This window comes from Anolis carolinensis, unplaced genomic scaffold (genome assembly GCF_035594765.1).
Source record: "Anolis carolinensis isolate JA03-04 unplaced genomic scaffold, rAnoCar3.1.pri scaffold_10, whole genome shotgun sequence".
Classification (NCBI taxonomy): domain Eukaryota; kingdom Metazoa; phylum Chordata; class Lepidosauria; order Squamata; family Dactyloidae; genus Anolis; species Anolis carolinensis.
Genome location: NW_026943821.1, coordinates 12084203 through 12112148, shown reverse-complemented (window position 1 = coordinate 12112148; position 27946 = coordinate 12084203). Strand labels below are relative to the sequence as shown.

Here is a 27946-nt window from a genome sequence, read left to right as displayed (position 1 = left end):
ATTCAAGGATATCCTGCTACCGAAGCTGGAGGTTCCATTCCCAGCCATCAAAGATGTTGACAGGGAATTTCCATAATTGAGCAGACCCTCCAACTATCCAATTTGACAGAGACAGTTTCATTTAATCCTCTGTCATCCTATTTTTTCAGCTATTTTTTAAATGTCCCAGTTTCTCTCTTCTCCCTCTATTGTCCTTTGTTTTCCTCAGTTGCTGAAAACCAATTCACAGTGGAAAAGTAGTTTGCATTCTGCTCAGCAGAAAGAGAAGGAGAGGGTCAAATCTTTCCTTCCTCAGTACAAAACAAACTGTTCTAGCCTCTCTGGCTTCTATGTTCTTCCTTGTGAATAACTTTTGCCACCTTGATCACAATCTCACAATGCTTGTCCATATGTGTTCTGATTTTCATCTGTGAAATGTGGGAGTGCCTCGTGAGGTGCATCAGGACACCAACAGCAGAGTACCAATGGGCATGGTGATGGGCCAATGTGCATCTTTGCAATTCGCTAACAAAGTTTCTTAGCCCTTATGTTATGCAGCTAGTTATATGTCATGTTACATCAGTGGTTCCCAACCTTTTTTAGACCAGAGACTACTTTGACCAGGGACCACTCTCCAACATTAGCACCAAAAGGGTTACAAAATCCATTTTTGGTCAACTTTAGATTCAGTTTGGTTATCTGGGGTGCTGATTCAGAAAAATTCATTGGATAGACCACATCACCTCTAGTTTCTGGTACATAACATATGCCACCTAGTAGTCACCATCTGCTCGACCACAGAAAACTATATTTAATAATCTAGAGCTGATGTGGTCTATCCAATGCAGGATCCAAGCGGGGACACCAGGGTGTCCCCGCTTCCAGGCGCCAAATGGAATGGCTCAGGGGGAGGGAGGAGGAGGAGAAGCTGCAGTCAGGAGGCTTCTTGTCATGCCTTTTGTGAGTAGTCAGCCGCTCCCTTCCTGACATCCCCGTTGCCTCGGCACTATAAGAGGGTTTCGCAAGACCAGTCACTCTCGTTGCAACGGTGTAGTAACGGCGAGGCTACAGATCATATTTTCGTTCTTACAGATCATATTTTCGTTCTACGGACCATAGGTTGGGAACCACTGTGTTACATGAAGTACACTCTTACGGAAAATTCTGGCAATATTATCGTTGTTGTTGTTGTTGTTGTTATTGTTGTTGTTGTTGTTGTTGTTGTTATTCGAGTTCCTTGCTACAGAAAGAAGAAAGGTGCAGCTTAATGATACACTTTGCTTCTCTTTTCTTTTTTTTAGTTCTCATGGTTTCGTTCTTGGTTGTAAAACATCTCCAGTTATTAAAAGATCTCAGATAACTGGTTTAGGAAGAGTGGGGTCAATGTAACAAAAGCTGACTCAAAACAAGTTCCTTTTGTTTGTCTGGAACGTGCGCTAACCAATTTCTTGAATGACCTCTAATTCTAGTGTTTGGAGAGACAAGAGCATAATGCTTTTATACTCACCCTCTTAATATCCTCATCCTAATTCTTTCATAAAGTGTTTACATTTTGCAAGCAACATTCAGGGTAAAACACACAAGCAGGTCCCTGCTTGAAGGCTGACAATCCTTAATACACACGATATGAAAGAGGAGAATGGTTGGAAAGAAAAAGGAAAGCAAGCAAATGCAGGCACCATTTTTTGATAAACCAGAGAACTGCCAGTTTTTTCCTGCCCCACTTCCTGTCCTTATTTATTTTTAAAGAAGAGCCTCACATTTTAGAAAAAGCCACTGTGTCCAACATTTTGTCTCTTGCCAAGAAAAGTCTTTGGTTTAAGCTTTTCTTAAAGGCAAACCAGGAAGATCAGTAGAAAAACTAGCAGCCACTGTTTATCATGCTGCACAGATCTATCATAAATCCTTTGAGAGCTTCTTTTAAAAGAAAATAAACATTTAAACATAAGACTTTTAAGCTGCGTAAGAGGTTTTTTTAAAAAAATTAGGAGGGTTCAATTTTTTCATGACTGGTTGGGAATGATGGGATCTATAGTCCAGACAATCTGCAATGGCAGTTTAGTGAAGGCTCCATAATGGTTCATGTCTTCCCTGTCAGTAGCTTGCTGTAGATCCACCCAAAGCCTGTTTTGCATCCTTTTCACCTGCGTATACAATTTTCTGTTTCTTTTTCCTCTTCCCGCTTTCCCCTTTTGCCTTCAAAGTACTTCGCTGGTGCAAGCTGGGTTCAAAGTGCACTCATTTAATTCAGCACAGGGAAAAGGATAGGAAGGGGGAAGAACCTTGTGTTCCTAGTAAGATCAAGCAAAAGCAAACTGCTGCAGCCTCTCCTACTTTGCGTGTTCTTCTCCCTACTTCGATGAGATGTTCCTGAAGTGTTTCCTGAATTTTATCTGTGAAATGTTGGCTGTATCATCCCACGTTCTGGGGGGGGGGGGGGGGAGACTACTCTCTGACGGACACTTTCACAAACATTACACAATCTTGGCTCCTGGGCCTGTGGGAAAAACCAGTTCCTCTCAAACATGCCTGGCTAAACTGACAGCTCCGAACATGCCAGATCCTGCCTGGTTTTGCTCATGTTTATAGTCCTTTTTGGTTTCCCTTGGGAAATCTCTGGGAAATCGAGGACACTCTGGGAACATTGTATAGATGGGAGAGAAGAAAAGGATCCCTGCCTCTTAATTTTAAAACATTTTTGAAAAACAGCACCACAGCCTAGAGTGGTAACATTATCTCTTTTTCAGCATTCTGATCACTTGTCATGTACTTTCCAAATGTCAGTCCCAAATAATCCTCCATCATTCCACTTTTTAGTTACTTTTTAAATAAGTCTCCCTCTCCTTTTCCCACTTTACTCCTTTGTCCCTGGCTCATTTCAGTTGCTGCAAATTGGATTCAAAGTCCAAAAAAAGGGTTAATTAATTCCAGGATAAAGCAGAATGTCCCTTTTCAAGTAGAGTTAGGCAAAAGCAAGCAGCTGCAGCCTCTCTTTGCTTGTGAGTTCTTCAACATCAATCATTGTTGTCACCTTGAACACACTCTGATGTCACTCAACCACACGCAGCAGCTTTGAAAATGTCCCAGTGTCCTTCTTCTCTTCCCATTTTTCTTCTTTGTCCTCAGTTTACTTCAAATTGGTGCAGAAGTAGATAAATGAGGGATAGGAGAGGAGTGGAGAAAGCGAAATCTTCCCTTTTCCCAGCTGGCTCAAGCAAGTAATATTACACACACACACACACATATACTTTATTTATATTCTGCTGTATTCTCCCCAAAGAGACTCAGGGCAGCTTACAGAACACACATATAGCAAGCATTCAATGCCATTATACAATCAACAAGGACAGACAGTACACAAACAGAGGTAAAGACATTTCCCATATTATTTCCAGCATCTTGGAGACTGTGTTCGACTCTGGCCATGGCGGGGGAGGGGGGGGCTGTCACTACCAAGGGGCATTGTTGTCCTTAGACGTTCTCCCAGTGGAATCGTTGGCAGGGCCTTAGGGGCACCTTTTATTACCTTCCCACTTAAGCGGTACCTATTTATCTACACGCATTTCGGTTTTTGATCTGCTAGGTGGGCAGGGAACTGGGGCTGACTGTAGGTGCTCACCTCGACCTGGCCTCAAACTACTGCTCTTTCAATCAGCAGGATTTTCTGCAGCTAGCAGTTTAGCCCGCTGTGCGGTTTAGTCCACTGCAGCAAACTGCTGCAGTATCTTCTGGTTTGTGTGTTCTCCCTCATAAATTACTTTAGCTGTTCTGACCATATTTTAATCTTTTTTGGATATACACGTTGTAGTTTTCACAAAATTTGAAAGAGTATGTGTTGTTACAAAACTTTTTGTTGAATAGGAGTAGTAGCAGAACACATTTTGATTTGTATTCTGATGCATTCAAGTGACCAGAGATGGAGAGATATGGCCATATGGGACCCAGCTGCACAGTTTGCCTGATGGGTGGCACTGGGCGTTGCCCACATAGAAGCATGGCATTTGGTAGACAAATTCACCCCTAAAGCCAAAGCAGAATTATGTCTTTGATGAGGTCTGTTATTTTTGGAGACTTAACAACTAAAAATAGGGTAAAAAGGAGGAAAATAAGGTAGAACATAGATACTGCCAACAGAAGGGGATTGTTTTATGCACCTTTCTGTGCTCACTTCAGCAGCACATACATATACTAAGTAATTTCTGATTTATAACAATCCGAAGGAAAGCTTCTCACAAGGTTTTTTTGGCATAATTTGTTCAGAGCGAGGGGTCACTTTGGTTTCCTCTGAGGCTGAGAGAGTGTGACCTGCTCAATGGGTTTCCATGGCTGAGTGGGGATTCGAACCCTGATCTCCAGAGTCATGGTCCAATGCTCAAACCACTACACTATGATGGTTCTCAGTACTAGAGCTATGAAAAGGTTTGCAAATGAATCTGAAAAAAAACCAACTATTTTTATCTGTAAATGGCAAAGAAATGCAAAGAAATGTTGCCATTCAAACTCTTGAGATGCAGGAAGTTTGGCTGGGTTTCCTATTTCTGTTCCCCCACAACAGCATGGAATAATCCTATTTCATGACAAAAACACCTTTCTGAGCATGACCTGAATGTGTTTGATCACACTGCTCAATAACACTAGATCAATAACTTGAAATCCCTAGATTGTAAATGTGTTTGGAGTTCCAAATACATTTACAATCTAGGGATTTCAAAACTTCAGACAAAAGGGTGAAACCTGCAGCAAAAACGTGAGCTTGGTCCTATCATTCTTCTCAGGTGTTTTCAGCTCCTGAGTACTGATTTACAAACACATACACACATATCTTCTTTCTAAAAAGGTATTCATTCTGTACAGAGAAGACATGCAAATTTCTATTTGCATTTCAAATATGAATGTCATCCAAGCCAGTGGAGATGGTGGCTGGGGACAGAACTCGGAAAACTTGACTTCTTTTGATGAGTGATCCTAGAACGACACGAGCCACTAAAAGATTGTGGGCATCTAAACTGCCAGAAACCACAGTTTGGACATTGTACATGTATCTTTCCAAGGCCTTGGGTTGCCTACCTGGGTGGACGATCACAAGGTATGGTTGAGAATATTCAATCAGTTCATGTTTAGAAAGAAGAGTGGAAGAAAGGCAGAGCAAGTGAGATAGCAAAGCCAACAAAGATTTAAGCCAAGGTCCTGAACACAACAGAAGCCACATCACTCGATACAGCTGGAAGATCAAGGGTCATTGTGTATTATCGGCTGATGATAAGACGAAACACAGGGACAGAGCACCCTGGCAAACAAATGGGAGGGGAACAGATTGAAAATGCAGAACACACAATGGTGATAACATCTAATCCCAGCAACACAGCTTTACAGCTTCGCATGCTTCGCAAGCCAAATCAGGTTATACAAGACAGGATTCACCCCAACTTATTAGCATGTGAAATTTGAAAGAATACGTTTTAGCCCATAGGTTCCATATTAGAACAGTGAGCAAATTCTATAGCCAGACTGGTGTGGGATTTATGGCAGCCTTGGTTTTTTCAAAAACGTTTTTTTCCCATTCTAAGCTTCCTTGATCCCATGGCCTGGCCTCTCTGCTTGGGTCTCAGGCGGCCAATGTGGAGAAATCTCAGGGTAAAGAAAAGGGTGTACAAATATATTCATTCGCTAGACGTTGAATTTTTAAATTTTTGCATGATGTACTTTGTACTATGATTCACGCTTAAGGTATCAATATCCTCAAAGGTTTTACCAGGACATATGTGACAACCAACATCAGAGTGTAGAAAAGATGGCCAATGTTATTCACAATTCATAAGAGATATGCTCCAGCAGTTTCCTTTTGCTTGAATCCTTTGGGAAGGATACAATTCCCTTTTCTCTGATGAACACAAATTACTTTTGCCCTTTGAGCTCAGTTTGTAGCAATTTAAATGTGCTGAAAGAGAAAACAGGAGGAAAGCAGAAAAGGGCCATTTGAAAAACATCTGAAAAAATAGAGGTTGGGGGATTAATTGGGATTATTCCTGCTAAACTGGATCAGGTTTTTTTTCCGTGTCAGAAGCGACTTGAGAAACTGCAAGTTGCTTCTGGAGTGAGGGAATTGGCCGTCTGCAAGGACGTTTCCCCAGGAGATGCCCGGATGTTTTGATGTTTTTTACCATCCTTGTGGGAGGCTTCTCTCATGTCCTCACATGGAGCGGGAGCTGATAGAGGGAGCTCATCCACACTCTCCCTGGGTTGAATTTGAACCTGGCAGCCTTCAGGTCAGCAACCCAACCTTCAAGTCACAAGGCTTTAACCCACTACATCACCAGGGGCTCCAACTGGGTCAGTTAAAGTAGTATGAAATATCATGCTTAATCACTGGTAGAAGCAGCCAGACTTTGAAGCTGCAAAGCTTTTCAATGCTAATCAAGGAGGCCAATTGCAACATCCACACTTGCCTAAGGCAAACAACAGTTCTTTCTCCCACCCTGGACATTGAACAGATATATAATAAACTCCTCTTGCCCAGTTTCCAACAGACCCCACAATCTCTGAGGATGCCTGCCATAGATGTGGGCGAAAAGTCAGGAGATAATGCTTCTGGAACATGGCCATACAGCCAGAAAGACTCACAGCAACCCAGTGATTCCAGCCATGAAAGCCTTCGACAACACATTAGTAGAGTTGCTTAAACTGAGGGAAAGTGGGAGGAATCTCAGGGTAAGAGCACCATCTAGTAAAGTGTGTGTTTATGTGTATATATATTCCTTCTATGGCCCCTTGTAAATCCAGATTATCTGCTTTGAACTGGATGATATGACAGTGTAGATCTAAGCCTTGGTTCTTGCTATATGGACAGTATACTCTGAGCAAAGAGAGAATGTGGTTTAGTAATCTGGGCATTGGCATACACCTCTGGAGATCAGGGTTTCATTCCTTGTTTAACCATGGAAGCTCACAGGGTGACCCTGGACAGGTCATGCTCTCTCAGCCTCAGAAGAGAAAGGGAACCCCACAAATTATTCTTGAGACACAGGTTTTGCTCTAAAATATCAGGGTAGTTCTGACTTTGCAGCTCTAGTAAACAAACCTTTATTAACACACCTGGAATCTGCCTAATTTGAGGTTGATGTGTTGAAAAAATAGATAGAAGGCATGTGCCATACGGTTGCAGTACCAAGAAATAAACTAGTCCCATACATCTGTTGTTTATACTATTTTGCACTCTGTTTTCTCTCCAAATTAGCACCTTCCATTTCTTCTGGTATAGCTATACCCACCAATATTTCAAAGATAGGACCAGAAATGGCAATATCCACACCCAACACTGGAAGGGATGCAAAATATAACTGTGAATTTGCTTTTACATAAGCATTTCAAGGGTGAAGAAGGTGCAAGAAACGCATGAGAGGCTGGCTTCAAAGACTTGAGTCAACATTTGAGAAAGGAGAGGAATTGTGTTCATAGAAAGACTGGAGGAAAGAATGGAGGGCGTGAGAAGGCGGATGAGGATCCTTTCCATTATTCTGTGTGGATACATTTTAAAACCACACACATTAGTTCATCTAGTCAGGAGGAGGTTGGCTCAAAAGATTTTGCTTCCTGGTGAAATGACCAAACATTACACCATTCCGATCCCCAGTTTTGTGTTCAAAAACCAAGAAGACTCAGAATACAATCTTAGCCATGGTAGGGCAGTGGGTTAAACCACTAGCTGCAAGAAGTCTGTCGACTGGACGGTTGGTAGTTCAAAGCCGCGAGTTGGGATGAGCTCGCAACTGCCAGCCCTAGTTTCCACCAACCTAGCAGTTCGAAAGCGTGCAATGCGAGTAGATCAATAGATACCGCCTTGGCAGGAAGGTAAAAGGGCACCTCATGCAGATATGCAAGAGATCGGAGATATCTACGAATAACAGGGTCCTAGGAATGGAAAAATGGAACAATCACACCTCCCCATGGCCAGAAGTTGAACATTGCTTCCAAACGCCGGAGAAGAAAAATGAATACCGTTTCCTCTGTCTGTGTATTGTATGTCGTTGTGTAAAAGGCATTGAATGTTTGCTTTATATGTGTTCTGTAATCCACTCTGAATCCTTCTGAGGAGATAGAGCAGAATATAAATAAAGTGTATTATTAGCACTGTATGAACAAACCAAGTGTCCAATGTACCAGGGAGTAGCTTGGGGCAGTAGGGAAGCTCATGGAGAACAGCTTATTAATTATTATTATTGTTATTATTTTATTGTATGACACAGCAAACAAGATAGACATGCTGGATTTCATATCACAAAATCACAAGTCAAACACTTCCCAAGTGTCTAGGACTGTGTGATGTATTTTTGGATGATGCGCGCATATCCCAGTAGGGTGGCCTTTTGCAGTTGACAGATCGTAATTTTGTCAATGTCTATTGTTTCCAAATGCCAGCTGAGATCTTTTGGCACTGCACCCAAAGATAGTTGTTATTATTATTATTATTATTATTATTATTATTATTATTATTATTATTATTATTATTATTATATTACATTTATCTAAAGCAGGACTGGGCAACTGTGGGAGGCTAAGGGAGTATATAAACCCCGCAGACCTTGGAGAGTCATACCCCACGCACTACAACTTATATACACATACTCTAAAAGGAAAGGGGGGGAGGAAGAGGAATTGACCAAGGGCAAGATGGATATGGATGGTATCCTTGAAGTACTGGCTTGACCTTGAAGGAGCTGGGGGTGGTGATGGCCAACAGGGAGCTCTGGCATGGTCACGAAGAGTTGAAAGTAAATGAACGAATAAACAACAAATATGCTCTAAATAAACTCTATGGCACATGGGATGCATTATTACCATGTTGCATGGTCTTCCTAGTCCTTGGAGTTCCTAGTATTTGGAGAAATGTGGGGACAAAAATATATTATAAAAAACACCTTTTACTCAAGAGGGAGGTAGGCATTCTCCAAACACAGTAGGTCGACACATGCTATCCATTGTGTAAAAATGCATGGCCACTGAATATGCCCATGCATGTTACCAGTGTCCCAAAAAACAGGCACATATTTATTTTCATACTACTTTGGAAGACAGGCCCACCATAGTTTGCACAGGAGGGGAAACAACAGATTTGAAATTAGGGTGATAAAGTCCAGGGAGTGGAGAAGGGTGGAATGTTTCTGTCTGCAGCACTTCTGCTCTGCTGAAATTTTGGAGACTTCTAGGTTGCTGCAGGGATTATTGCACTTGCCCATTGACATAAGATTCCATAATGAAACACCTCCACCTAGTGGTTGGAACCTGAAACTGCACCACAAAATTGTAAACAATGCGACCATAGATGTTTGTGTCTTGTTGCAGATATTTTTGTAAACGTATCCAAACAACTTTTCTATTGTCCCAGACTATTTTCTGTCAGTTCTCAGCTGCAACATTTTATTCCACTCCTTGAGCAGGCTTTGTTTCAAAACATATTGGAACAGAAAAACTTCCTCCTGTCTGTTTTTGTTTACATTTTAATGGAATGTGTTTGTATCTTTTTATTAGGTTTTTATTATACTTTGTAAACTGTTTTAATGTGTGCTTTAAAAACATAGTTGCTGCCTTTGTTGTTTACAGAAATTGTTTCTTAGGCTACTTGGGTTTAATATGCCTTTCTCCCATTGCTGGGAGAAAAGCAGGGTATTCCTTTATTAATCGAAGAAATAAATAACACTATGTAACGTAATTTTTGTTCCTGGATTATAAATGTCATTTCCAAATTGCTTCTATCATAAAAACATGGGAAAAGTTTATTAAACTGCTAAAACTTTGTTGCGGTTTGCACATTGAAAGGTTTAAAATGGCATATTTTCATCAAACAACATTACAAATGAAATAATAATACTACTCTCAGCCACAAAAAAAGAAAGAAGTTTCTGGAATATAACAATTACTTTCAAAGTATGTACTGAGCAATTAAACAGGAAACAACACTTTAAAATCAGGAACAGAATTTTTTCAAATTTTGTTACATAGTGTAATTCTAAATGAATCAGTGAAATGGCATTTTGGCTGTAAGAGAACTTTTAAAACAATTCAGAGAGAAGGACACTTGTTCTTCAAAACAATGATACTTCAGCAGACCAAACTCCAGGTCTTTAAAAAATGGAACTGGGCTGAAGATCCAAGAAATCAGTATTGAACTTTGTCCATTCAGCTGTGGGAGGATTGAACTCCATATCAAATGGCTCCCCATCTAACAGCAGAATCCCATTTTATTTGAAAGTCCAACTACATAACAAGAAACAATGTTTATTTCATTTTTTTAAAAAAGAACATTCACATACAAAATGCTGGCTACCCTGAGTTCCAGACATTCACTGGATAAGGTTCTCTGCTTTTTAATTCAGTTATGAAATCTCAAGGGTCAAAAGGAAAACCATAGTGCAATGGAGCCTTGAAAGAAACATAATGGACCACAAGGCTGGGCTGGCAATGTCTGCCAATGGAAATAGTTGCTAGAAAGCAGCCCAAAGAGTTAAGGATGATGTTCTTCCTTCATATAGGTACAGGTGGTGGAGATCCAGAATGGAAGACAGCTGATGCATTTGACTGTCGTTTCGTGTCTCGCCTTTCATCTTCCTTCTTCAATTACCATACAGTGGTCTCGAGGTTGTATGTATCCCATGGACAAATCACATTGCCAAGGCGGGAGGTCCTTCCAATGCCCTGTAATTAAGCTGAAGGAGACATGGTCCAGAGGAGAAAGTGTGTGGCTAGGCAGGTACATCTTGGATTCCACACTTGAGGTTAGCAGGTACTGCAAAATCTGCAGGTGACGACAAAGATTGAGCATGAGATCCCACATGATTAAGAGCAGCAGAAAGTCCCACATGCAAAATTAAACCACATCTCTCTTTGTTGGAGACCAACCACATCCTGAACAAATTTATAGTCCTCATCAAGGACTAGGAACTCTCCATCAGAATTTTTGGCCTTCCCCTAAATTCAAATTCTTTGGCAGCAATCACTAATTTTAAGCAGATACTATCTTAGAAGACAGAGGAGACTTTGGCCTTCGTTCCTCTCCCTAAACGTGGGAATGGAAGCTCACCGATCTGTTTGGGTTTGGGCAGATTCAGATTGTTCATCAGTTCCACAAAGGCTTCCCGGGATAAGGTCAAGCGAGGATTCAGGGTTCTCTCTTCTTCCACTGTGGAAACAGTTTGGCCTGCAAGAGGAAGGGGGAATTATAATTCATGAAGAAAATAGCAGGATATTTTTCCCCTAACACCATTACGAGCAACAGATTGACTGAGCAAAGCTCTTGTGGTGGAGGCAGAGCTAAAAAAAATCCCTTTTGGGGGCAACAACACCCAGAATCCTTTATGTAGTATGGAAGCTCTCTTAGCTAGGGGATTCTGGGCATAATAATCCAATTGTTTACAAAATCTGGACAAGAGAGACATGAAGGATTAGAGTGAGCTGGTCAAGAGACATTTGATCTTTGCCCATTTATATGAAATATTATAGGACTAATCTGGAGCCCCAGTGGCACAGCGGCTTAAACCGCTGAGTTGCTGAACTTCCTGACCAAAAGGTTGGTAGTTTGAATCTGGGCAGTAGAGTGAGCTCTCGCTGTTAGCACCAGCTTCTTCCAACCTAGCAGTCAAACACATGCAAATGTGAGTAGATCAATAGGTACTGCTTTTGCAGGAAGGTATTGGCATGCCATGCAGTCATGCCAGCCACATAACCTAGGAGGCGTTTAAGGACAATGCCTGCTCTTCGGCTTAGAAATGGAGATGAGCACCAACCCCCAGAGTCAAGACACGACTAGACTTAATGCCAGGGAAAAACCTTTGCCAAATCTGGAGCCAAAAAGCCTTCCAGTATGGTTTACATGAAATCAATAATAAACGAATCAAGTGGTTGAAACCAGAAATTACAAACCAGCAAAAAGATTTCATCTTGTAATTAAATAAATTTTCTCCTTTAAGAAGTAGATCAGGAGAAGTGTTTCTTTGCATAGTCTCAGAGCTAGAGATCATCAAGTGGGACCAGCAGTGGGACAAGGAAATATGTATTTCTTCAGATGTCAATGAGATACATGATGCTTCTGCACTGATCAGACTTCTGAGGCAGGTGGAATTGGAGTCCAACTTTAGCTGGAGAGCCATAGGTTCTCCAGCCCTGCTCCTGTGTGGGATTCAGAAACTCACCTGTATAGTCATGGGCAGGGTAGATCAGGCAGTCTCCAGGCAGCGTGAAGATTTTCTCATGGACCGACCGGTAGAGGGTATTTGGGCAACCTGAGGCAGCAAAGGAAGCCAGTTAGGTCAAAGGCCTCCAAGGAGTTCTTCCTCCAACCTTCGCTCCTTTGGCAAATCAGGAGAACACCCACTCGGCCAAAAGGTTTTCACTCATTTCTCCTGAGCTTTCCAACAAAGTGCAAATGAGTTCAGTGGGCCACACTCTTGACTGTGTGTCCCTGACCTTGCTCCTGACTAGAACTTGGAAAAGTCCATTGTGAGGCTACAACAGCCAGAATTGCTTGGCAAGTGTGTTCATCCCAGTGGCGCTGGGAGCTTCCCAATAGATCCATCCCCACAAAGAAAGCCCACCTAGCTAGGAACATCTCCATTCAACTCTCCTAAGCAATGCAGTGGTTCTCAGGCTTTGTTCCTCTAGATGTTTTGGATGTCAGCTCCCAGAATCTACCATCATTTGGCCATGCTGCCTAAATTTCACATCTGACATGACAGCCATTTTAAAGAGTTCATGAAGATGGAGCAAACTTGTTTTCTGCTGCTCTGGAGACTAAGACACAGAGTGATGGATTCAAACTACAGGAAAAGGGAAGGTAGATTTAATTGGGCTCTGCTGCAAGGTTGAGTAGATGGCCCTTGTGGTCTGTTCCAACTCTATGATCAACTAACACTGTAGGACCTCCTTACCTTGCTGGAAGTCTGTCCGTCCACAGCCTCGGATCAGCAAAGCATCCCCAGTGAAGGCCATCCCTTTGTCATTCAGTACATAGGTCAAGCAGCCGTCTGTGTGCCCAGGGGTGGCACGGGCCTCCAAGGCCTGCAAAAATGCAAGGCATAGCAAGACATTGAAGCCTTAAGAGCTCTTTCTCTTTTTGTCCCATTGCCCAAGTAAGCTCCCAACAAGCCTACCATGAAAGAAGCTGGCTAAAACAGAGCATGAACTCACTGCCATGTATTTCTACTCAAGAACATGCCCAGTCCTTCCAACCACTGTGGAAGAATGTTTTCAGTATAAAGACAAAAACTTAAAAGAGTAACACAATCAATTGGAGGGTATGATAACACTTTGTAACATTATTTTTGTTCCTGGGTTATAAATGTCATTTCCTAATTGGTTCTATCATAAAAATATGGGGAAAGTTTACTAAATTGAAAAAAACATTGTTTTTGCAGGACATCCTGCAGCACATTTTGCTATAGACTTTCAATGAATATCTTATATAGTCTCAATCAATTCAATCTAGTTTGTGGCAGCCACAAAAACAAAGTTTCCAGAGTATAACAACTACTTTCAAAGTAAGTACTGCTCAATTAAACAGAAAATAACACGTTCAAACCAAGAACAGATTTTTTTTCTCAAATTTTGTTATAGAGTGTAATCAATGGAAACGTATGAGTCAGATCCTAATAAAATAACAGGGCAGTGAGTGAGGTGGAGCGGGAGGTTATGACTCTCATAATCTGCCAGCCTAAGAGTTGTAGTCCCAAAAAAGTAAATATTTTAAGCTTTGCCTTGAATCCCAACAACCATGTTGGATTTCAGAGATAAAAGTGACGTACAAATGTCCCAAACTTCAGGAGATGCCCTTCCTGGATGAGGATATCAGCAGAAGCACCACTGGCTTTGGCGATGACACTTCGGCAGCCTGGCAGCAGATTCTTCAGGAGTCCTGTGCCTGTGATGTGATCGGCATGGCAATGGGTGTTGACTGGAATAGGGAAGGAAGAGAAAGGGAAAAACCTTACTTTATTGTAGAATCTAAGGTACAGCAGGTTAAATCGATGAGCTGCTGAATTTGCTGACCAAAAGGTCAGCAGTTCAAATCCAGGGAGCGGGGTGAGCACCTGCTGTTAGCAAATATGAGTAGATCAATAAGCAAGTACCATTCCAGCGGTTAATGAATGGTGCACCATGCAGTCTTGCCAGCCACATGAACTTGGGGGTGTCTATGGACAATGCCAGCTCTTCGGCTTAGAAATGGAGATGAGCACCAGAGTTGGACATGACTAGACTTAATGTCAGGTGAAAACCTTTACCGTTACCTAAGGCCCAATGCCGGACCCAAAAGTGCAGCGTCTAAAGCCAAATTTGGCCCTCTAGAATCCCAATTTGGCCTCAAATAATTTCTCAAGTGATCACTTCATTAATCCAGTATTAATGGGTATCTTCTGCTTTCAATTTTTTTCACCTACCACTACAAAATTTTGTATGTCTTTGCATTTTTTGGGAAAAAACATTTTGCATGTTTTTTCTCCAAACAAATAAATAACCCTGGATTTTGCAATCATTGTTTTGTACAGTTCTGTTCTATTTCATAAAACTTATACTGTTTTCCATGCAGAAACATTATTTTTGCCTAAGAGAATTTTTCACAAAAATTCCTATTTGAAAAACCCTCATCATTTTATCTAGCAGGGAGAAAATATTTGCCAGTAGGAAATAAGGCACATTTTAAAAGCAGCAGAAACACTGGGACTGTTCCTGCCAAATTAAGACAGTTGTTGGTAGGGCTCAAACTCACCCGCATAGAGCAAATTAAGTCCTAGTTGCTTCACCAGGGTTGAATCTCTCTTGGCCGTCTCCAGAACTGGGTCTATCAGAACTGCCTCCTTGGTTGTCGCATCTGCCAGCAAGTAGGTATAGGTGAAGCTTTCTGATTCAAAGAGCTTGTAGGAGTGGGATAAAAAGATATCGGATTAGCCCATGGATGACATGGATGGGAAGCTCTGGTGATACACAAAAATGGACGTCTGCTCACTGCTAGCAGACACATTTGATTTTGGGTTCTTAATGAGAAAAGTGTAAAATAATATTTGTTGTTGTGTGCCTTCAGGACACTTCTTGATATTCTAAGACAACCATATCGCAGGTTTTCCTTGGCAATATTTGTTCAGAGACTTTGTCTTACTCAGAGGCTGAGAGCGTGTGACTTGCCCAAGGTCAACCTAATAGGTTTCTGTGAGATTCACACCCTGATCTTCAGAAGCATAGCCCAGCACTCAAACCACTACACCATGCTGGCTCTCGTAACAGAATACCCTTCTTTCCTATGACGGATTTATGCCCTGCCTTTTTATAGGCAGAACATATCCTCATTGAGGACTTGAACAATGATATCACACTAGTTTTAATTTAAGTACATGCTTAATTTGGTTTCCTTGTTGTTGCTGTGTGCGTGATTTCCAACTTATGGTGACCTTAAAGTGAACCTATCATGGGATTTTCTGAGGCTGAGAATGTGTGCCTTGCCCAGAGTCACCAAGTATCTTTCCATGGCTGAGTGGGGAAAAGAATCCTGATCTCCAAAGTTTGACACTACAACCATTATACCATGCTGGGACTGATACCAAAATTATTATTTTTTTCAGATATTGTATTAAAAAAATAAAAGACATTAAAATCAGTTAAATCTGTAATTGCTGATAGCTTATTTCATTTCATATGTACATAAATCCCTTTGGTTGATGTATGCAATGAACTTTTCTAATGCTTCAAGCTTTATCTTCAGACATTTTACAGCCTCCTCCTATCAGTATTTTCCAGCGTTTGTAAATACCCATATCAATGTTAACACACTTATTTCATAATTTTCCATATGTTGAAGTTGAATGCCAAATGAATTGAGATGCTATACCTAATCATCACCCAAATTCTATCACATAATGAACTGAGCAGAAAATTGAGAGACTAACAGGTTACTAATACTATGCAACACAATTTTTGTTCCCAAGTTATAAATGTCATTTCCTAATTGGTTCTATCATAAAAACATGGAAAACGTTTGTTAACCTGCAAAAACTTTATTTTTGTGGGACATCCTGCAGCACATTTTGCTATAGTTTTTCAATGAATATCTCATAGAGTCTCAACCAATTCAACAGAGTTTGTGACAGCTACAAAAATGAAGTTTCTGGAGTAAAACAACTAAATAGGAAATAACACTTCCAAACCAGGAACAGATAATCTTTCAAATTTTGTTACATAGTGTAATTCTTGAGATGAAAGACAAGCAAGACCATAGAGGAAGGACCATGATCCAAAACAAGGTTCATCGTTTAAATCAAAATTCAGCAGAGATCAGCACATGCTTTCAGATCTTTATATGGTTGTATTAAAGGTTTGTAATAAGAAAGCCAATTACATAAAAATTCTACAAGAGTATGGACTGCAAGCACAAATCCTGGTGTTTAAAATATTATTTTTTTGTGTCAGAAGCAATTTGAAAACATACTCCAAGTCGCTTCTGGAGTGAGAGAATTGGCCATCTACAGAGACGTTGCCCGGGGGACGCCCAGATGTGTTAGCTGGGTGGCTTCTCTCATGTTACTGCATGCTAGAACTGACAGACGGGAGCTCACCCCATCTTGCAGATTCGAACCAGCAAGCCTCAGGTCAGCAACTCAACCTTCAGGTCAGAAGTTCAGCCGGCACAAAGCACAGGGCGTTCATGTGCTCCTCAATGCTATCTTTGTGGTCCTCAACATCTCCAAATTACCCTTTTTTCTGAGGCAGGGAGGACTCAATAAGACATATTTCTTATTTCAAAATGACAGGTGGAATTCCAACTGAGTCATTTTTGGGTTGGGAAACTTTGGGCACTCCATGGAAGGTTTCATGAACAGGCCTATCCCAGTTTAATCCAATAGCAATGTCAATGAATATTAAGAAACTGCAACCTCAAAAAAGATTCCGGGAGGGCAGAAATGGAAAGATTTGAAAATGCAGGCAGTCCCCAGGTTTCGAACAAGACAGGTTCTGTATTTTTGTTTTTGAATGTGTATGGATATTTTTAAGTATAACTCCAGCCATATAGCTAAGTTAATATCCCTTCAGTGTTCGTTTTGCTGTCTATTGTGCCCCTGTTCAGAAGATTGGCTGCACTTTCTGTCCCTGTAATAATCGGATTTTGAAAGATTTGGCTTGTTGTGGAAACAAGGATTGGAGATAAAGCTTCCGTTGGGACACCTTTCCCCCATGATAACTCTTCCAGGAGTGAATTTCCCTTCCGATTGAGAGATTTCTTGCACTTCCTGTTCTCTCATCCCCATTCGTGACAATGAGTCGCTTCTAAGTTGCATATTGATAACCAGAGAACTGCCTGTACTTGAAAAAATTATGAAAAATGGGTTCATGGTCATCAGGAAACCTTGATGGATTCTGGAATCTCTCAAGGCTTTTGGATCATAAAGTTCTTCCTTGCTATAAGCTCCATATCTACTGCTGGATCTATCTGTCCCTTCAACAACCTGACTTTACACCCTTTATCTTGCTCTATCATATCTTCTCCTCTGAGCTTTGCTCCTCCAACTTCCTTGTTACCCTAGAAGGCCCCTTGATCCCTCTGCCCTTTCTCCCTTGAGGCGCCCAGGGCACCTGCGCCATTCTACCTCCTCAACTCACTCTGCACAATCCAAATTTTTAAGGTAATCTGGATCAAAGGGTGGAAATAAGCAACTTTTCTGGATGCTGTTGGATTGCACCTCCCAGCATCCCTCATTACTGACCATGTCAGCTAAAGCTAATGGAAGTTGCAGTCGGGTAACATCTAGAGCAGTGGTTCTCAACCTTCCTAATGCAATGACCCCTTAATACAGTTCCTCACATAGTGGTGAGCCCCCAACCATAACATTATTTTCGTTGCTACTTCGTAACTGTAATTTTGCTGCTGTTATGAATCGTAATGTAAATATCTGATATGCAGGATGTATTTTAATTCACTGGACCACATTTGGCACAAATACCCAATATGCACAAATTTGAATACTGGTAGCATGGGGGGGGGGGGTTGATTTTGTAATTTGGGAATTGTAGTTGGCTACAATTGATCACCTACAATTGATCACCTACAATCAAAGAGCATTCTGAATTCCACCAACAATGGAATTGAGCTAAACTTGGCACACAGAACTCCCATGGCCAACAGAAAATATGGAAGAGTTTGGCGGACATTAACCTTGAGTTTTGGAGTTGTAGTTCACCTACATCCAGAAAGCACTGTGGACTCAAACAATGATGGATCTGGACCAAACTTGGCATGAATACTCAATGTGCCCAAATGTGAACACCAGTGGAGTTTGGGGAAAGCAGAACTTGACATCTGTGAGTTGTAGCTGCTGGGATTCATAGTTCTCCTACAATCAAAGAGATCCTTAAACCCTACCAATGATAGAATTGGGCCAAACTTCCGATACAGAACCCACATGACCAACAGAAAATGCTGGAGGGATTTGGGTTCCTGAGACCATCAGAAATATGTGTTTTCTGATGGTCTTTGGCGATCCCTCTGAAACCCCCTCGTGACCCCCACAGGGGTCCTGACCCCCAGGTTGAGAAACGCTGAACTAGAGGGCTGCACGATATCCATGCTTGCCTCACATTTGAATGTTTATATGTATTGCATGCCTTACTCAACACTTAACCAAGGGCTCTTCCACAATGCAAGACCTTAGCACCAATTCTATATTATAGAACTCTGGGATGTGTAGTTTCTTCTGGTGTTTAGACATTTTGTCACCTGATGAAGTAAAACACACCTTTCTCCAAATATACAAGTTCAAGTCTGCAGAGTCCAGACAGGATCATGGTTACAGTACTAGTCAGGGACATGGGAAGATCTGAGTTCAAACCCTTGGAGTCATGGAATCATGAAATTCACAGGCTGATCTCAAATCCTTAGCAGACCTACCAAAGAGGGATGTTGTTGTGAGAATAAAGTGAGTCAAGAGATAAGAGCTATGTGTGTCACCTTGCCCGCAGTGGAGAAAAGGGCGGTGATAAATGTAGAAATAAAACAAGCGCAAATAGACAGACACACCACTGTAAGGAAGTAAGACTATTTTGTCGCATGAAGCAGAAAAATCCAGAAGCACATTTCACTGGTCATGGTAGTAAAAAAAAAAAGTTAACTTTTTTCTGTTGTCATGTGAAAATTCAAGCTATTCCACTATATTACAATAAAAATAATCTCCAACAGACAGGAAAATGTTAGGTGGGAAAGTTAAAAGGAAGTGAAGATTTCACTGATAAACAACACAATCATATTTTGATTTATAATGTGTATGTCTGTGTACGAGAAAGTGTCTTGTATGTATATAATCCTACATGGAACTGTAGGTTGAACATTTCTTATCTGGGAATCCAGATATACTCCAAAATCATCTACATGGATGGCTGAGATAGTGACATCTTTCTGATGGTTCAGTACAAAATGGGTTAAACTCTCATGCTGGCATGACTGCTAACCGAAAGGTTGGCGGTCTGAATCTGGGGAACGGAGTGAGCTCCCGTCTGTCAGCTCCAGCTCATTATGCAGGGACATAAGAGAAGCCTCCCACAGAATGGTAAACATCAAACATCTGTGCGTCCCTGGGCAATGTCCTTGCAGATGGCCAATTCTCTCACACTAGAAGTGACTTGCAGTTTCTCAAGTCACTCCTGACACAAAATAAAAGCACACATGGACTAGATTACAATGACAAACATATTTCAAAATACTGTTAATAAAATTATCTCTGGGCTTTGAGCAGAAGGTATACATTTCTAGACATCTGCATATACATTATATCTTATACTGTATATGCAAATATTCCAAACGCCAGAAAAAAATCCAAAATCCAAAATATTTCTGCTTCCAAACATTTTAGGCAAGGGATACGCAACCTGTATACGGAATTCTGCAGACAGGTTGCAAATTGAGAGCATCTCCCTATTGTAAGACTTCTATGGCCCTCATTCAATTTCCCTTCAATCTCAAATATTGAATGTTGTAGTACCTTAAAGCTTCAATTCAGCATTTAGAAATACAGTACAGGCCTACAAAGAAAAGAAGCAAGGCATGCTACCAAACAGAGCAATTAGAATGGCTTTAGGGTGAATGATTTGCAAACTCTTCTTCTTGGCAATGCTACAAAGAACTTTAACGACTGGAAGAAAATTATTTTGAGGGATGCTTTTGGCCTCCATAGCCCTCAACCACAGTCCTCCATATTTATGGTCCTGGGGCTGAAATGAACATGCAAACCAGTGTAGCTAAATGTTGAACTAGGATTTTCCAAGACCAGGGTTTGAATTTAGTGAAAACTCATTGAGTTTGGGCAGGTCACACTCTCTTAGATTCAAAAAGGAAGGCACTGGCAAACATCCTCTGAAGAAATCTTGCCAAGAAAACTCTAGGGTCACTGGAAGGTGAAGTCATCTAAAATAACAATGCAAAGGAACATGATGCAAGTTTTTAGGAAATCTCCATCTCCTGACTGCCAACTCCACCCTGAACCAATTTGCCATTCCCTGACCTTAAAACATAGATTTCCAAACTTTCCATGTTGGTGACACATTTTTTAGATATTCATCCTTTCACGACATGATAATTCAGCTTTACGAGAAAAGTGGAGGTTAACCCAAACCCTTTAAGAGTTTCATACAATATACATATATGTGGCGCAGGGTTAGTAAACAGCAGCAATAAATCACCACTGACCAAGAGGTTGTTGGTTCGAAGCCCGGGTTGGGGTTAAGCTCCTGCCACCTAAGCAGCTCGAAAACATCTGTGTCTATAAGTAGAGAATTCTAGGTACCGCTGAATGCAGGAGGCTAATTTAACTTAATTTATGACACCATAAAACTGCTGGCAGCGCCTGAGAAGAACATGAGGAAGTACTACCATCAAAAAAGACTCGGCATCACAGTGGATGATGAAGCAACAGCGCCCCCTGTGGACAGAATCAAGCATACCCTCATGAAGCCGGAAGCTGTCCGTCTGTATACATATGTGGTATGTCTGATAATGACATTGAATGCTTTTCTGTCCTGTCCTGTCTGTCCAAACGGTATTGAATGTTTGTCGTGTATGTGTCAAGAGTCAGACGCCAGTTAACATACAAAACAGAGTTTATTCCGAAGATAAGCCAGAAAATAACATAAACACAGGAAATATCCTTGAAACACTTCACTTTTCAGTGTTTCGAGAGTATATTGGACATTAATAACTCAAAAACGAGCCACGCTAATTTCCCATGCTGGCATTCAATAAAAAACTAAATAACGCTTCAATTCAGCTTTGGAAAACAAATAGAGTTAATTGCTGGAAAATAAACAAACTAGAAAAGCAATAAAGCTGCTTCCACGGTGCAGATAAGCCGAAAGCCTCAAAGGGATGATGAATAGCCGTCGTCAGAAGAATCCAAGGTCAGGTCAGGAGGCAGCAGAAATTCCGAAAGACAAACCAATGGTCAGAAGCCGGGAGTAGCCGTCAGTCAGAGGGTGTAGACAGAAGCCAGGTCAAATTCAATCCAAAGTCCGAAGAGGGTGCAGTCATACAAAACAGGTCCACGATAAGACACAGCGAGAGCCAAGCTAGGTGATATCAGCAGATTCAAATCATAGTCCAAGTCCAGTCTTCATGGAAACACAGAGATCCCAATGGCGCCTCAGCAACACCTTGCCACACGCAAAGTGCAGTGGCCAAACATTCCCATTTTATTCCCCTTCCTCCTGGGTGACCAAACACTCACACCCAAACACCAGGTGTCCCAAATCTACTCAGAGTCTGAACTCCACACAGCTAGAGCTCGTGGATCTGGAGTACCTAGCAATTCGTCGGAGTCCCAATCATCCTGCCCACACTTAGCCCCATGAACACTTAAAGAACCATCCTCCCTTCTCCAAGCATCCCAATTGGGATCAGCTCCTGCAGAAACCCCAGGTTCAGAAGTATCCATAGGCCCCAAATCCCCAGGTGGCTGTGCCCATTCAGTGCCCGCTTCCCCAGCCACCACCTGTTCCTCAGCATCCATCTCCCCATCTTAATCTTCCTCAGAAGATCCCCCATATAGCTCTCTAAGTCGCTTCCTGCGCAACTCCTCCAGTGAACCCTCATCACGAGGGTTTTTTCTTCCTCTTCGAATTCCATCACCATCAACCATAATCCCCAAAGGCGCAGTCACAACAGTATGTGTACTGTGATCCGCCCTGAGTCCCCTTAGGGAGATAGGGCGGAATATAAATAAAGTAATAATAATAATAATAATAATAATAATAATAATAATAATAATAATAATATAAAAATCTTTACTGTATGAACAATGTGTTGTCGAAGGTTTTGTGGCTGGAATCACTAGGTTACTGTGAGTTTTCCGGGCTGTGTGGCCATGTTACAGAAGCATTCTCTCCTGACATTTTGCCCACATCTATGGCGGGCAACCTCAGAGCTTGCGAGGTCTGTTGGAAACAAGGCAAGTGGGGTTTATATATCTACTAGCTTGGGGACCCGGCGGTGCCCGGGTCATTTGAGAAAGACATTGTTTGCCTGTGTTCAAAGTTTAGAGTAGATCCAGTGTCAGCTGGGTTCATTTGGTTCAGGGAACTACAATTCCCATATGCAAGTTCCTTCATACACAGTCCATCCCCCTCCCAACACCTCCTGGATGTAAAGTAAGTCATGGGGGCTCTATTTCTGTGGATGCAGGTGAACTATAACTCCCTTTTCGTTAAACTTTGCAATATGTTGTATTGGTTATGGGGGCTCAGTGTGCCAAGTGTGGTCCTGGTGTATTATCGGTAGGGTTAGAAGTGCTCATTCATTGCAGGTGAACTATAAATCCCAGTACCTACTACTCCCAAATGTTTAGGGCAATACCCCTCCAAAACCCACCAGTATTCAAATCTGGGCATATCAGGTATGCATGGCCAGTTTGGCCCAGACCCATCATTGTTTGAGTTCATAGTGTTCTGGGTGTAGATGAACTACAACTTCTCTAAATTTCCCAGTAGGAGTCATAGTGGTGTGACTTGATGCAGGGTGAACTACAACTTCCACCATGTGGAGTCAATCCCCAAACTCCTTCAGTAAGTTTAGTTGCTGCTCAGTTCTGCTGTGTTTGTTATGCAGACAGATTTGAAAGGGAAGGGCAGTGGGCGGGGCCATGCAAATGCCACAGCAGTGGAGAACCCTGGGATGCCTGCCTGTGGTGGAAGAAAAAGCAAAATCTAGGATGAAATGGTCCCCAAATGAAAGCATTCTTTGGGTGGTGGGTCATAGTGTTTGGGGAGGACATTGGCAGGGGCTGGGATACATGTTCATGGAGCTCGCTGTAACCGCAATGTCAGTGCAAAAGGGTGACTTGCTAGATTCTGAGCCCTGGGAACTGTAGCCTGTTTGTGGAGGATGGAGGCTGTCTGTGTGAGCGGACACCTGTGCCACATACGGGTTTTCACTTTTATTATGGATTTAGATTAGATTAGATTAGATTAGATTAGATGGAATAATGTCCAGGGTGGGAGAAAGAACTCTTGTCTGTTGGAGGCAAGTAGGAATGTTGCAATTGTTTGTTTATTATTATTATTATTATTATTATTTCTATTACTATTATTTATTGAAGTTTTACCTTATAAGATAAAGTAAATTAACATCGAAAGAGTGAGAACATTTGATTTTATAGAAAGTAGGAAAACTGAAATTAAAAAAGGATCAAAAAGGGAGAGAGGAAAAAAAACAAAAACAAAGCTAAAATGTCCATATTTATATAAAAAAGAAAAAAAATCTTAACAAATGGCAATATAAAAATGCAAAAGTACTTGGCAAAGAAACACACCAAAAAGCAAAAGCAAAAAGCATTAGCACTGGCATTAAACACTTCGAATAAAATTGTTAGGTTAGAAGCAGCTGACATTGGTAATGTTCTAACAAAGAACTGCCAAAAACTGTTATAGTTAAACTAAACAATCATTGTTGTTTCAGTAAGACAGTTGGAAAATAAAATAATAATAATAATAATAGTAGTAGTAGTAGTAGTAGTAATACTAATAGTCAGGATTTCCAAGCAGTATGTCATCATTTGGTTAACAGAGAGATATAGAAAAGTAATATAATGTGCATTTATGATAAGTCTATATTTCATTAAGACTAATAATAAATCATGTTCTTAAAGTATTAAAGTATATTATTATATCATCTGATTGTCTGCTTTGAACTGGATTATATGAGTCTACACTGCCTGATAATCCAGCTCAAAGATGATAATCTGGACTTTATATGGCAGTGCAAAGGGCCTCTCAAAGTCTTGCAAAGTCTTCCAAAGGTCCCATCTACTGTCATATAATCCAGTTTCTGAATCCTAATCATCTGCCTTGAACTGGCAGTGAAGATCCAGTTTAAGGAAAAGTCATGGAAGATGGGGAGGCAGGCACAGATACACAGAGAAGGCAAGGAGTACATCTACACTGTAGAATTAACGCAGTTTGGCCCCATTTTAACTGCAATTTCTCAAAGCTATGGAATTTTGGGGGTTTTCTAGTTCCGGTGAGGCACCAAAGAAAGCTGCAGCTCCGGTGATTCCATGGCAACGAGACACGGCAGTTCAAGTGGGATCAAACCGCGTTAACTCTACGGTATAGACGCGCCCTCGGTTGCGGCTCACCTGTCGGAAGAGCAGCCCCCTGCGCTGGGCGGCGAGGGCGGCGAGTCCCCTCCGGGGCGAGGCGAGGGCGGCGAGGAGGCCGGGCGGGCATCTCCTGGGCGGCCACATCGGGATGCGAGGATCTCCGGGAAAAGGAGCACAGCGACGCCCTTGCAAGGCTCAGGGCTCTGGCAGGGCGCAGCGGGGGGAGTGGCGCAGGCCGGACGCGCCTTCTTAAAGGGACAGGCGCACGGGGCAAACTTCGGCCCTCCCATTGTGGGAGTTGAAGTTCAAAACACCCGGAGGGCCAAAGTTTGCCCATGCCTGATTATGAAAACCCAAAGCTTTCAATTCCTAGGATTCCATAGCATTGAGACATGGCAGTTAAAGCGGTTTCAAACTGCATTCATTCTACTGTGTAGCTGCCCCCTAAATGGTTTTCTACGGCAAGTCCTCTAAATTCATAGCCCAGTTGTCAAAGAGACAAGGACAGCATTTATTTATCCATCTATCTATTTATCTATCCATATCTACCTATTCATATCTATCTATCTATCTATCTATCTATGTACTTTTTTTTCGTGTCAGGAGCAACCTGAGTTGCTTCTGGTGTGAGAGAATTGGCCATCTGCAAGGACTTTGCCCAGGGGACGCCCGGATATTTTGATGTTTTACAATCCTTGTGGGAGGCTTCTCTCATGTCCCCGCATGGAGCTGGAGCTGATAGAGGGAGCTCATCCGCGCTCTCCCCGGTTGGGATTCGAACCTGGCAGCCTTCAGTTCAGCAACCCAACCTTCAAGTCACAAGGCTTTAATCCACTGGGCCACCGGAGGCTCCATCTATGTACTTATCCACCCATTTATCCCTCTATCTATCTATCTATCTATCTATCTATCTATCTATCTATCTATCTATCTATCTATCTATCTACCTACCTACCCATCCATCCATCCATCCATCCATCTGTCTACTTATCTGTCTGTCTATCTATCTATTTACCTAGCCATCTATCTATCTACCAATCCACCCATCTTTCTATCTAGCTGACTACTTATCTATCCATCCATCATCCATCTCTCTCTCTCTCCACCTATCTACCTACATGCCTATCTATCCATCCAGCCATCCATCTATCTCTCTACCTACCTACCTGCCCATCTGTCTATCTACCTTTCCATCCACCTATCCAACCATCCATCCGTCTGTCCGTCCGTCTGTCTACTTATCCATCTATCTACCTACCTATCCATCCATCCATCCATATGTATCTCTGTGTGTCATACATAAAAAAGACATACACCGAGAGAAATAGAAGTAAGCCACTCTCTTGGCTGGGAAACAGGTTGAATATCCAGAAATCCAAAATACTATAGAATACAAAATTGCCTATGGCCTCATCTACACTACAATATAATTACAATTTCATAATGGAGTTGAACTGCATTGAATGGCATGACATGAGTCTACACCAGGCATGGGCAAACCTCGGCCCTCCAGGTGCTTTGGACTTCAACTTAATAATAATAATAATAATAATAATAATAATAATAATAATAATAATAACTTTCCTGAAGGGAACATGGGGCCAAGTCCAAACAATTACAATAGAACAAGATAAAGTAAATACAAGACTAACGTAGTAAAACAATTGTAAAACAGTTTTGTAAGCCGCCCTGAGTCCTTTAAGGTGAGAAGGGCGGGATAGAAATGATGGAAATAAATAAATAAATAAATAATAAACAATAAACTGGTAATAATAGCATGATAAAACACTGAAAAAGACAGTGAAACTGACAATCCTGCAAAGGATGGAGTTGTGTTTTGTGCTGTTTTTTTATTGCTTTCTGTTAGCTTTTTTAAGAGGTCAACATTATAATCCGCAGACTTTGTCAAAATGGCATTATAAATACCCTAGAAATCATTTTGGCTACAATTTGAATCTGCTACTCTGTGATTTTTTCCTCATTACACTGTTTTGGGTGCAATTGCATTTTCCCTTCCTTATTCATAAAAGTAACTACGTGCGGTTAACCACACAGTTTGTGACTTATTAACTTCTAAACTCTTTTATGCTTTTCCAATGAAAGCTTGAACTTGTGTGTCCAAGCAACAGCAGAGTGTGGCCAAGATGGCAAAAGCTATTAATGATCTATGGCTCTTTCTAGACTGCCATATAATCCAGATTATCAAATCAGATAATCTCCATTTCTAAATTGAAGAGCTGGCGTTGTCCATAGACACCTCCAAAGGCATGTGGCCGGCATGACTGCATGGAGCTCTGTTACCTTCCTGCCAGAGCGGTACCTATTGATCTACTCACATTCACATATTTTTGAACTGCTAGGTTGGCAGAAGCTGGGGCTAACAGTGGGAGCTCACCCCACTCCCCATTTTTGGACTGCCAACCTTTCAGACAGCCAGTTCAGCAGCTCAGCAGTTTAACCCACTGTGCCATTGGGGGCTCCAAGACCTCTTCTACATTGCCATAAAATCCAGATTATCAAAGCAGATAATTCACATTATCTGCTTTGCACCGGATTAAATGAGTCTACACTGCCATATAATACAGTTCAAAACAGATAATCTGGATTTTATATGGCACTGTAGAAGGGGCCTGAGCCATGACAGTTAAAGTGGTGTCAAACTACATTCATTCCACAGTGTAGATGTATCATTAGCACGCTATAACAAACATATAGGCAAAAATTAGGAAGATGAGTTATTATAGGGTTGCTGTGAGTTTTCCGGGTTATATGGCCATATTCCAGGAGTATTTTTTCTGGACGTTTCACCCACATCTATGGCAGGCCTCCCCAGAGGTTGTGACGTCGAGTTATTACATACTCCACTGCTCATCTTCTCGGTTTAAAGGGCAAAGTGGTGTTTATGTTTTACAAGGCTGAAAGTGTGTACTTAAGTTGGTTTTACTGCAATTTAAATGGATTTCAGAGACGCAGTGACCAAAGACAAAAGGTTGGGCTTCTGTGTGCAAGGTAAAGGTGTGGAGTGTATTACTGCAAGCAATCACACCCAAGTAAAATATAATATTGGGATTTACAAAACCATAACAGGGGGTGCATGTACAGCAGGCATGGGCAAACTTGGGCCCTCCAGGTGTTTTGGACTACAACTCCCACAATTCCTAACAGCCGGAATGCCCATGCCTGCTGTAGACTTAAAGCACTTTGTCACCACTTTAAACTGCCCATGGCTCAATGCTATGGGACCCTGGGAATTATAGCTTGACTTATTTGGCAGAGAACACAAAAACCTTGGAAAACTACAACTCTCAAAATCTGAGTCTGGGCAATTAAAGTGGTGACAAACTACAGTGTAGATGCAT

At 41.6% G+C, this 27946-nt stretch overlaps 1 protein-coding gene across 1 annotated transcript; it reads right to left on the bottom strand.

Moving 5' to 3' along the window:
- Positions 1 to 10231: 10231 nt before the first annotated feature.
- On the bottom strand, positions 10232 to 24814 carry ethe1 (ETHE1 persulfide dioxygenase). The gene is made up of 7 exons (XM_008113796.2): positions 24624 to 24814; positions 14732 to 14876; positions 13770 to 13918; positions 12897 to 13026; positions 12162 to 12251; positions 11054 to 11170; positions 10232 to 10768 (listed from the first exon to the last, which is right to left on the bottom strand). Exons 1-7 carry the CDS (start codon positions 24729 to 24731, stop codon positions 10716 to 10718), a joined length of 792 nt encoding a protein of 263 aa, XP_008112003.2. The 5' UTR covers positions 24732 to 24814; the 3' UTR covers positions 10232 to 10715.
- Positions 24815 to 27946: the final 3132 nt, after the last annotated feature.

What these genes read in the sequence shown, in the direction of transcription:
- ethe1 (XM_008113796.2), bottom strand. Translation starts at nt 24,731, where the DNA reads ATGTGGCCGCCCAGGAGATGCCCGCCCGGCCTCCTCGCCGCCCTCGCC. An exon ending in ACTTAATTTGCTCTATGCGG is followed by an intron (nt 13,919 to 14,731) that starts GTGAGTTTGAGC and finishes TCCCTATTCCAG; the next exon opens with TCAACACCCATTGCCATGCC. An exon ending in TCCTGAAGTTTGGGACATTT is followed by an intron (nt 13,027 to 13,769) that starts GTACGTCACTTT and finishes GCATTTTTGCAG; the next exon opens with GCCTTGGAGGCCCGTGCCAC.